Here is an 11,168-nt window from a genome sequence, read left to right on the forward strand (position 1 = left end):
AGATCCTTTGATTTATTTCAGCTCATTACTCATCGCTCAAGCTGGTTGAAAAAAGTTTTCCACCTCCGGCAAGCAGATGAAAAAATTTCATTATACTTCTAAACAAAATTTTCATTTCAAACCAAATTGTTTCCTTAACTTTTGAAAAGTTCGAGTGACTGAGTTGAGAGTCGTTTTTCCCTTTGGCCACTCTGGAACTTTTTTGAAGTTGGGAGAACTTTTGGAAAAAAGTTAAAGGAGGAAAAAAAGTGACACACAAACCTGGATATTATTCTTTTTAGTGTAGTTAGAGGGGGTGGACAAAAAATTGAGAATTCTCCAGTTTTCAAAAAAATTGAGATAAAAAATGAATTTGAAATGAAACATTCCCTTAGAAAAATTCAGTCAAAAATATTTAGCCACAAAAAATATTTGTTTGACAAAACCCCATTCTTTGTCAACAATTTTCAGCTTTCTTCTCAGCACATGCAGTTGTTACTTACAATAAAACTCAGGTCTAATGTACATCGGAGACCAAAGCTCCCATTTGGTACAGCTGAAGTGTTCCATTATTATAGGAGATTGGTGCTAGGCGCTGTACAAAGAGACGGTCCCTTGTTTCCTAAAGACTGTTCATAATCTAAACAACTGCGTAAGCCCCAATCAATAGAAATTTCACAATGGCCAAGTTGACCAACAGTCCCACGCTAATACTTACAGAATGAGGTATTCGGCCTTTCCATTCTAGGTTGCGGGTTTGGATCAGTAATGACTCAAGAACTTGTCGCCATCCATCGTTTTGCTTCGGGAAGGCAGCACGAGCTTTTCACGCTGTTGCATCTGTTCTGCGGCTCAAGGACTTGAGTCGCAGGGCTGCGTGTCTGGTAACTTTCACAAGCATCTAATTCATCAGCTAATGCAAAGACAGCAGACTCAGGAGAAAAAGGGATGCTCAATCTCACCGGAGACAGCACAATGGCTCATGACATGCCAAGAGCCAATCTAATGAAAGGCAATTTCCTGGCTAGGCAGAACTTGTGCCACGAACTCCCATCTGCGTCTCTGAAGTCAGCGTGAAAATGACATTTAAAAGTAGTTTGAGAAATGTCCAATTTAGCCTGGCATGCACAGATCCGCAAGAAAGGTGCTGTTCTGCGTTCCAGGGACAGACTCAGCGGACCATAAACAGTAAGGGGGAGAAATAATGAACGGAGCGATCAGGAGGTACAAACATCTTGTACTTTATTAAGCCAGTCAATGTGTTCCAACCACCGTCAGACGCATGCCATGAAATCAGAGGTCAAAGGGCCCTGTGCCCCACATCCTCTGAGTTTATATTATCAGACAACTGACAAGTGTGGGGCAAGGTTCCCCTTGGACACACATCGCCTGGACTGTAAATCCACAGTGTGTCCACTCCTCCCTGGTTAATCGCCGCTGAACTGTGAATCCACAGGCTAGAGGTCATTTGTGCTATAAAATATCTGGAGGGTGAGTGTTAGCCTCCTTTGACTCCCACCCAGCAACCATCCTCCCAACATTGGTTCTAATGCTTGCAGAAGCAGAGGAAGGATTGGGTTACAGGAAAGCCATACCCATGGTCATTCCCCTTCTTATCCCAACAGACCTCTGATTTCATTGTCAGTGGGTATCCCACTGTATTCCCACGCCCCCTTTAAACAGCCCCCTTGCTAGATGACAAGAATGAGAAGCTGAGTCGTTTCAAATGGCATTCAAACAAATCGTGTGACCAGAGTGGGGGAACAGCTTAAAAGAAGAATTGTTTGGCACACCCTACCCATACAGTACAGTGTCCACCACACACCGAACAGCGTTTTTCACCCAGAGCTGCACATATAGACAGTCTGCTGCTGGCAAAACAAACATGCCACCCGCATGAGAAATCAAGGACGCCGTTCGCCCCCAGAAACCGACAGTCTCTGTGAATGAGGTTGTCACGCTGAAGCTTCTGGGAATCCAACTTGGTGGAAGGGGAAAAAAAGAAAAACAAAGTCCAGAAATACACAAAACGATTAAATTAAAAACATTTTAACCCCATAAAGCACTTTTTTTTTTTCTTGTTACCAGCATAGCGGGTGTTATGACGCTTGAGCTAACATTTCTCCCCCAGGGGCTAGTTTGCATGTGGTCTAAGAAGGTTTTTGGTAGCTACTGAGATAGCACCTTTTGTGTTAGCAGAGGAAGAAGAGCTGGCTTTGCAAGGCTCAAATGTTGCACTAGGATAGCATGGAAGGTCAGTTTGCAGCTACATCTCAAGATGGCGCTATTGCATGCTGTGGTGACTCCCATAAGACCCAAACCACAGCATTAAGCTACGGGCACTAGTGCCGTGGGCTATGATATATCAACTCTCAGTCCTCCACTGGGCATTTAGTGATCTAGCCTCGGAGAAATACTTGGCATTAGCAACGTCCATTGATGATTAAAAGTGGCCATCTCTGTTTGAATTCTAGACTGGGATTTGAGACTCCTGGACCAAGTCCCCTGCTGGTCTAAGTCAGCACAGTTCCAATTATGCATTTAATCATGGCTCCATATTTTGGACAGACTTGGGCCAACCTACTAGTTGGGAATTATGGCCCATCATGAGTTGCAGGATCAGGCCTTAAAAGCATCCTCCCCTGCACCTCTCCTGAAAAGAATCAAGCAGTGCCTCCAATTAAAGCCCAATGTTAGAAAATGTTTTATAAGAGGAAACTATGTGTCATCTTCCCTGGTGCCTTGATCTATGGCTGTGCTATTCCACACAGACTGATACACCATTTTTCGTCCCTTTTCCAGTTTAGATTAAATCCGGCAAGGGCACAGAAAATGTGTTCCTTGCATTTAATTAGTTGGATGGCAACACATTTTTGGAGGACAAAAGCATGCATGGGGATCTTCAAGATGCATCTTTGAAAACTGACCACCCCTGCCTAAAGCTTCCTATCTCCGCAGAAAGAAGGTTGAAGATGTGTATGGAGACAGCAAAAGGGTGACATGTTGGTCTCCTCCGTTAAGGGGCTATCAACACTCCTCCTGATGAAGGATAGCCAAGGGCCTTTCCCAACCTCCTTAATGACCACAACACTCCTGATACGACCAAAAATACCCTTTAGAAGGCAGTGCATCATGACAGGGATGTTTATAAAATACAGACACACTTTCCCCCCCTTAAAAAAAAAAATCCTGCCTTGATTTCTCTTTCTGGACACACAAGGAGGGATCTCTCTTTAGCTTAGCAACGTTTATTGTTACAAAATAAATTTGAGGTTAAAAAAATCACCTTCAAAAAAATGAAATTTAAAAATGTTTTGCATGTCCCACTGCAACTGTCAAAACAGCCCCCATCAACTGCCTGCTCGAACAGTCGCTCCATTTCAAAAGATGAGCAGCTGTGGCATCTTCTGTGGCCAGGCTTCACCTCTTCCCTAGCATCATCCTCACTTAATGGTCACATTTGTGCAGTGATGGGCAGCTGCTGCGCACCCCCACTCTATCCATGATCTCTGCGTCACAAAGCTTGGCTCTAGGATTCCAGTCCCAATTTTGGGTTGCACTGTTGCTTTGGAAATCATAACTAACTGCAATGCCAATGTGATCTGTTTGGGAGGAACTGGTTTTCAGTTTCTGCTTCACTTGCACTGCTTTTCTCCCCTCAGTCTCATCTGTGGTCACTGGAATATGCTACATCTGAACAGCTCCCATCCGAGGCTTTGGACATTAATTGCAGTAGAACGATTCCCACTTCTTTACAAAATCAGAACAGCATGTCTCAGACTACACCCCCGAAAGGGAGAAAAAAAATAAATATTTCCTAGAACTAGAAATGTAATCAGCTGTGACAAAGCTTCATTTAGTGCAGATCTTCCCTCCGCTACAACTCACTCATTGCTGTGGGTTCCAGTTTGCGTCCTACCAAGAAGAGCTGGGCAGAACACCCAAGTCCAAGAGAAGTCTGATCCACTAGACAGAATTCAAGATGACCTAGCCTTGTGGGTCAGCGGGGAGTGTAATTCAGTGCACTGGTCAGCATCATGTCAAAAAAAGGGATAGAAACGCAGAGGGTGAATAGGTTCACTTTCAGCGCTACACTGCTCTGGCTTGTACAACTCGGGGTTCTGATGGAGACATCATACACAGGGTAGGTCTTTTTTACTTTTTGCATCTCCATTAAATAAAAGCACGAACTAAACAGAAATAGACCTAATAAAAGAAAGTAGCAGAGTACGTGTGGGAAAGGACAAATGCCATGCACTAAACTCTACCTGGGGATATGCCACAGCTGACATCTCTTTGTAAACACAGGAAGCCAGCAGTATCAGGTGAAAGCCCCCATTCAGCATTTTTGCTTAAGCTGTCTTCTTGGCACAGCCTAGTGAAGCAGCACAAGTTTCAGGTGAAGCTGTAAAGAGAACACTGACCCCCTACGCCCTCCTCTGCTTTCCAAAGGAATAAAATCACCTTTAAAGCACACTGGCTTTCCAAGGCCTTTCATCTGGGTAACGAGGCTGCTGGCAGCAAAATGATCTAAGCTGCAAGGTGGATGAATCCTGGGTGATTCATACTGGTCGGAACCCCAAATGGGACGTTCTGCAATTCTGGTATGATTTGTTATGCTGGGAAATCTGCAAGTATTGCAAACGGCTATTTTTTTAAATGATCCATTCATAGGACACCATTAATAACCAGCTAAGCAGCTTCTTGTCAGGTCAAATTAAAACAGCCTGACAGAGACCAGTGGGTTAAACTTATTACTTGCATAGTTCCTGCTGGTACAAGTGGACGGGGACATCTGGTCTTGAAGTACAATGACACAGATCAACAGAGATGGAACTTATCCCCGGCGCTCAGTGATTGTTATAGCAATGTGCTTTTCATTTACAGGTAACAGTGTTACCAGAAGTCAGATGAAGGAAGCACAGAGATGGTGCAGGAGAGAGGTTTGTAAATTTGCCTCACAGGAAACAAAGGGAGCTAATTCCAGCATCTGCACAGCTACTGTCTTCCCTTCCTTTACGGATGCTGCTGTACTGACTGAAAGGCATAGAACAATCCATGGGCCGGTTCCAGATGACACTGACTTGCAGTGGCCACTGCATTTCCCACCCTGCTCCTAGGGACTACTAAGCTCTGCAAACCTCTCTTGTTTTAAACAGAAGCAGCTGAGTCTGGGAGCAACTGAAGAGACAGTTGATAAGCTTATGAAAATCCTCTGCACCCCCTCCTCCCTTAACAACTCACTGCAAAATAAGGAAGAGGAATTAGGGACCCTTTGGAGATGTTTTCAGGTTCAATTTGTCTCTTGAGTCTTGGCAGGCTCAAGCCAAATCAACAACCCTTGCCACTGTCCAAGCATCAATGCAGCTCCATTCTGACTACCAGCACCTAGCCTGGATTGCATTCACCTTTACCCTCCCCTGCACAAAGACCTAATGCTGGGGGTGGGGGTCGTTTAGGAGGACCTTTCCTCCTGTTCTCAAACAGCCCAAGCTAAACCTATCATGGCTCACAAAACACGCAACAAGTACAAAAGCAAGGAATGCACACCAAACTCCTAGCGGGATAGGGAAGGTTTCCAGCTGGTGCTTCTCTCTACAGGCAATAATCACTTTGCACTCCCCCCAGTATGGAAAGGGGAGGAGAGGAATAAATAAATTTGTTCCTAAAACTTTTTTTTGCTTTTCTGTTTAAAAATAGCATCATCATTTCCTTTTTCTCTTTAATTCTTTAACATTTGAAGAGGATCCAGAACCCCAAAGGACTCCATTTTTTTTTTTAATATATATATGCTAAGAATTAAAAGAAAGAAGATGGAAAAATTAATTAAAAAGGTGTTCGTGTTCCTATTACCAGATTCCCAACAAAGAGCACTCCTTGGATCTTTATCCCCAGCCCCGGAGGCTAGCCCCTTTTGTTGTTCCATTTTCACTGCTGTGGTTTTGGCTTGTTTAAATGAAGTACATACTAGGAGCTGCCTGGCAATTGGGGACGACCGAGCAGGCTTTAGGGAGGATGAACGACTGCCCGTCTCTCGCCCATCCTGCCGACCGGGAGAAGGGGAGATCTCTTCTTGGCCTCGCTGAGGTGTCTCTCTTCTCAGAGCAGTTGACGCTGTTGGAGATGTACAGTTGTCTGTTCAGGGTGTGGGTTGTGGGCGTTTTGTGTGCGTGCCGGAACTGGATTTGTTTTTGTCATGGTTGCTGCTGCTGCTGCTGCTGCTTCTTCGTGTCAAGTCTCGCCTATGTTTTGTTTCCTTCGTTCAGACACTGCGCGTTCTGAGAGGGGGAGAGAAAGGTACACCAACCCGATGCCCTTCTGCCCATCAGCCCATCTCCTTCCACTGCTTGTAGAACTCCAGAACATTTTTTATTTCTACACTGGCATTGGCTGCTGCCTGGATAGCAGACTGGAGACAAAAACAAGACAATAACACACTAAAGTTATTTTTCCTGAATTGCCAAGACAGCAGACTGGATGATATGATCTATCTAGGCACTTACATGACCACCCATCACCATGTTATGCTATTAGCCTCAACATCCTTGTGAGACAGAGAAGTGTTATCCTTGGGGGAACTGAGTCCCAGCGTGATTAAATAACTCACTCCAAGGGCTTGAATACACCACCTGCCAGATCGGTGGGCAGCGATCAATCCACCAGGGGTCGATTTATCGCATCTAGTATAGATACAATAAATCAACCACAGAGCGCTCTCCTGTTGACTCCAGTAGTCCACCAGAACGAGAAGTGCAAGTAGAGTCGATGGGAGAGCGTCAGCTGTTAACTTACCACAGTGAAGACACCACGGTAAGTGGATCTAAGTACATCGACTCCAGTTACGCTATTCATGTAGCTGAAGTTGCATATCTTAATGTAGACAAGCCCTAAATTCCACATCGAACATGTGGCAAAGCCAGGAAATGAACACAGATCTCCTGAGCCCCTGTCCAGAGCCTTCACCACAAGATCAACGTCCTCCCTCGTTTAACAGTTCTTTTCCTTCCCTACCTCCAAGAGCAGGAGAATTTTTATTTAATTAGGGAGTTCAGGGTTAGATTTTTATTCTTCCTTGACTCCATGTGTGGGGCAGGGCAAGACATCAGTAAAATATCATGGAATGTTGGGATCAAAAAAGCCCACTGGTCTCCCAACGTTATCTATCGCCCAACCAGCACAGCAGAGTCTCTGGAACTTAGTCCACCAAATTTCAATCTCTTAGGGAAAGGGGCTTTTTGACTTGAGCTCAAAGTTGGGAAACATTTCCTGAGCAACCTTCTCAAATTCTCTGTCATCTTTTTCTCCCATTACATGAAATTCCATCCCTTTGGCCCACACTGAACAATTCTTGTACACAACATGGAACTATGTTTTTAGAAGTTTTACTGTTTTCTATCCTCAAGAGCACAAGATCAGTGCCAAGAGAAGAGCCTGGAAAAGGGGCACACTTTATTCCTTCTATAGGAAGTCACAGCTGTTCCAAAGGGGGCAAAGCCAAACAGAGGCTGAGATTTTCAAAGCAGACAAGAGGATTTAGACGTACAATTGCATTGAAATTGATGGGAGCTGAGCATCTAGGCAGCTTTGAAAATCTCAGCAAAAGTACCTGTGTAGAACCAAAATGTCTGATCCATATTCACCCCAGGGCCCCTTTATGCTGCTCTGACATCATGAAGAAGCCTTAAAATGGTTATGCCTATTCCAAAGACCCCTTTCAACTACCAGCTTAGTGTAAAGGTGCCCTAGTGCAAACGAAAATAAGAGCCACGATTTATAACTCAGGCTTGTGAAATAAAGTACACTTACTAGCCCAGGCAGGAAATACACTTGCAGTAGGGAAGCTGATGATGAAAGGAGTATTTTTCCTTACCTGGGGTCACAAAGGATTTTGCCACCTGTTGTAACCCAGTTACCTTGTTCCGAGACACTGACCTGCATGGGTGCAGAGAATTTGCTTGGATCATCTGGCTGAAGGCCAGTTATGATGGTAACCATCCCTGTGGTGTCATCCTCTCCGTTCCCTTGAGACACAGTCAGCTGTTTGCAGCTATCCAATATTTTATAGAGGTTCCTGTCACATTGATGTAAGAAAAATCAAATCAGTATTTGTGTCTATGCAAACAGATACTGATTTCACTTATCCACAAAAGTATAAGTACATACAGCTGCAGGGCAAGCCTTATCCTAACAGTGTAGAGTCTCTTAACCCCATTATTTGTATTAAAGTAGCACTGAGAGGCCCCAACTGAGATCATGACCCCATAATGAGAGAAAGTCACAGCCCCATCTGGTTTATAATCTAAATAGACGAGACAGACAAAGGACAGGAGGGAAACTGAGGAAGAGATAAGGGAAGTGACTTGCCCATTGTGACCCAGCAGTCTAGTGGCAGAGATGAGGCTAGAACCCGGAGGCCTGAGTCCCACTGGAACTAGCTGCATGAGGATAGATTCCCAGATTTGATCCTCCTCCTCCCGTGGATAAGACACTGGACCTCACAGCCCCTTTGCTTTCTGAAGAACAGGATCAAATCTAGCAACCCAAATTTATGTAAATAGTCCCAGAGGTGGCACCACATCCCAAAATCCACCTGGCATGCGTGTAATGAAAAAGTAAGACAATTCCAAAGGTTGTGCTAAGCTGTAACCTTACCAGGCATCTAAATCCTGTCTCTTCAGTTTATGCCTCTCAAAGTTTTTCCCAACATCCTTCTGGCAACGAATGTACCTGAGGAAAGAGTAGATTTACTGAGCCCACACGGAGGTTACTAAAAGGGAGAACGTCAATATTTTAAAGCAAAGGAAGCTGAATGATTCTAAGCATGCTGGTTTTCTTGGTACTCCTGGATGTTTACCAAAAGCTGGTGCTGCCCAGACACCCTGATTGCTTAGGTTCCATTTGAAGTTCCTCACAGCTTTCTCTAGTCTCAACTAACCTAAGTAATTTAAAGTTCCTTCAAATGTAGATACCTTACTGTTGGCCCATCACCAGATCACTGGCACATAAAGTGCCATCAGCCCTACCACAGATTTCTGGGTCGTGACACCATTAACCTTCTGACATGTTGCATCACTCCAGCGCCTTTTTTTAAAAGATAAGATCAGACAGTGGCAAATATCAGACCGCTGGTATAGAACCTGATTTTAAGGAAAGTTTGCACATTCTGTTAGCCACTTTAATCCAATTCCCTTGAGAATGAATTCTATTCGCTTGAAATTCTGTTGAAAAAACCATCCTCCAATTCCCGTCCTAAAATGCAGTGCACCAATAAATAGCTGCAACGTGCCACACCAGACATGGCTGCATTTTATGACTAAGTAAAGTGGTCCCTACAGGTATACAGAGATTGTCAAACCACATTAAACCACAGTGTTACCAGTGCCGCCTTCATATTGCCCTGGTGTATGTTTAACGGTACCCATTCCCCATTCTGTCTTTATTTTGTGTTCAATCTGTACAAACACCATTTCTTTGAAGGAGTTTTTCTTCATAAGAAACAGATATATTTATTTTAAAACCAAGGGGAAAGGGTATTTACCTGTTTCCCTTTTTAAATTCTGCCTCTAAATACCGGATGCTGTCACGAGCGCCTGCGTTCTCCTTTTTCAGGAAGTCTAAACCATCGATCACTAACAAAAAACAGAAGTGAGAACGTTGGTTTGCTGGTGCCTTTACAGGTGAATCCTACCCGTGGCATGAACTCGAGGAGCTGTGGAATTGCCTCTGGCAGGTGGCAATAACTTTATGCTGCTGCTACACACAAACTGATTAGCTGCTGACCTGGACCTTTCTCCAGCTATTAACTGATGAACTATGTTAGACTCCAGCCTGAGCTACAAATACAATGGCCAAACAAGGACCTATGCAATGATTTCCAGCTGCTACTCCTGAGGCAAGGAGCCTTTTTTAGTAAAACAAATTTAATTAGTGCTGCGAGTAAGCACTGAACTCTCAGCTCTTGGGACTAGGATCCTCTAGTCACAAAACAGGCAGGTCAGGCTCCCCTGCAATGTCCCAACATTGCTCTAACTCTGACCTGATGAGGTCACCTTCTAGGGGTAAACAGGAAGATCAGTTTCCATGAAACATTCAGTCCTTGATCTTTGCTAAGAATGCAAGCAAGGGTGCCAGTGAATGCCAGCTGTGGTCAGTGGTTTGAGGTGTGGACATTTATTTATGAAGTGTCATGAATATACATGGAGAAAACACGGTTACTCACCTTTGTAACTGTTGTTCTTCGAGATGTGTTGTTCATATCCATTCCAGTAGGTGTACGTGCCGCGCGTGCACGTTCGTCGGAGAACTTTTACCCTAGCAACTCCAGCGGGCCGGCAGGCCGCCCCCTAGAGTGGCGCCGCCATGGCGGGTGATATATACCCCTGCCGCCCGCTGCTCCTGAGTTCTCTTGCCGTCACTCCGACAGTGGGGAAGGAGGCGGTGTGGAAGGATATGAGCAACACACTCGAAGAACAACAGTTACAAAGGGAGTAACCGTTGTTTCTCTTCTCGATTGCTTGCTCATACCATTCCAGCAGGTGATTCCCAAGCCGTACCTAGGCGGTGGGTCGGAGTTAGAGGTCACTGGCGCAATACAGCAAGCGAAGGCCGCATCATCCCTGGACGCGGACCAGGCATAATGGGTAGCAAGGTGTGCACTGAGGACCAGTCGCTGCCTGAAGATCCTGGATAGGCACTCGTGCGAGGAAGCTGTCGAGACCCTGGGCTCTGGTAGAGTGCGCCGTTACTCTGCCCGGAGGAAGATGGCGCTAGGTCGTAACAGGTCCGTATACAAAGTCACCCATGAGGAAATCCTCTGAGAAACGACCCCTAACTCGTTCCGCAGTGCGCAACAAAGAGTTGGCGGACTTACGGAATGGTGTTGTCGCTGTATGTAAAAGGCGAGCGCTCTGCGCACGTCAAGGAGTGTAACTGCTGCTCCTTGCGAGACAAGTGTGGTTTTGGGAAGAAGACAGCAGGAATAGTCTTGATTGACATGAAAGCCGAACACCTTGGAAGAATGTGGGTGCGCCTCAGTGCACCGTGTCCGATGGAACACCGTATACGGGGATCCACGACGAGGGACGCAGCTCCGACAGCGCGCGAGCAAAGTGATCGCCACAGAATGCCCTTCCAGGACCAAGTAAAAGGACACGGAGCCAGCGCTCAAACGGGAGACTGAGACGGATAGC

General features: G+C 45.3%; 1 protein-coding gene across 1 annotated transcript in view; it reads right to left on the reverse strand.

Moving 5' to 3' along the window:
• Nucleotides 1-1,206: 1,206 nt before the first annotated feature.
• Nucleotides 1,207-11,168, reverse strand: part of SMG5 (SMG5 nonsense mediated mRNA decay factor) — a 56,114-nt gene continuing 46,152 nt past the window's right edge. Inside the window, exons 18-21 of the mRNA XM_032792147.2 lie at nt 9,518-9,608; nt 8,632-8,706; nt 7,912-8,050; nt 1,207-6,388 (exon numbers count right to left, since the gene is read on the reverse strand). Of these exons, the coding sequence (XP_032648038.2) occupies nt 6,305-6,388; nt 7,912-8,050; nt 8,632-8,706; nt 9,518-9,608 (389 nt within the window). The 3' untranslated portion in view covers nt 1,207-6,304. The remainder of the gene's footprint in view (nt 6,389-7,911; nt 8,051-8,631; nt 8,707-9,517; nt 9,609-11,168) is intronic.

This window comes from Chelonoidis abingdonii, chromosome 11 (genome assembly GCF_003597395.2).
Source record: "Chelonoidis abingdonii isolate Lonesome George chromosome 11, CheloAbing_2.0, whole genome shotgun sequence".
Lineage (NCBI taxonomy): Eukaryota > Metazoa > Chordata > Testudines > Testudinidae > Chelonoidis > Chelonoidis abingdonii.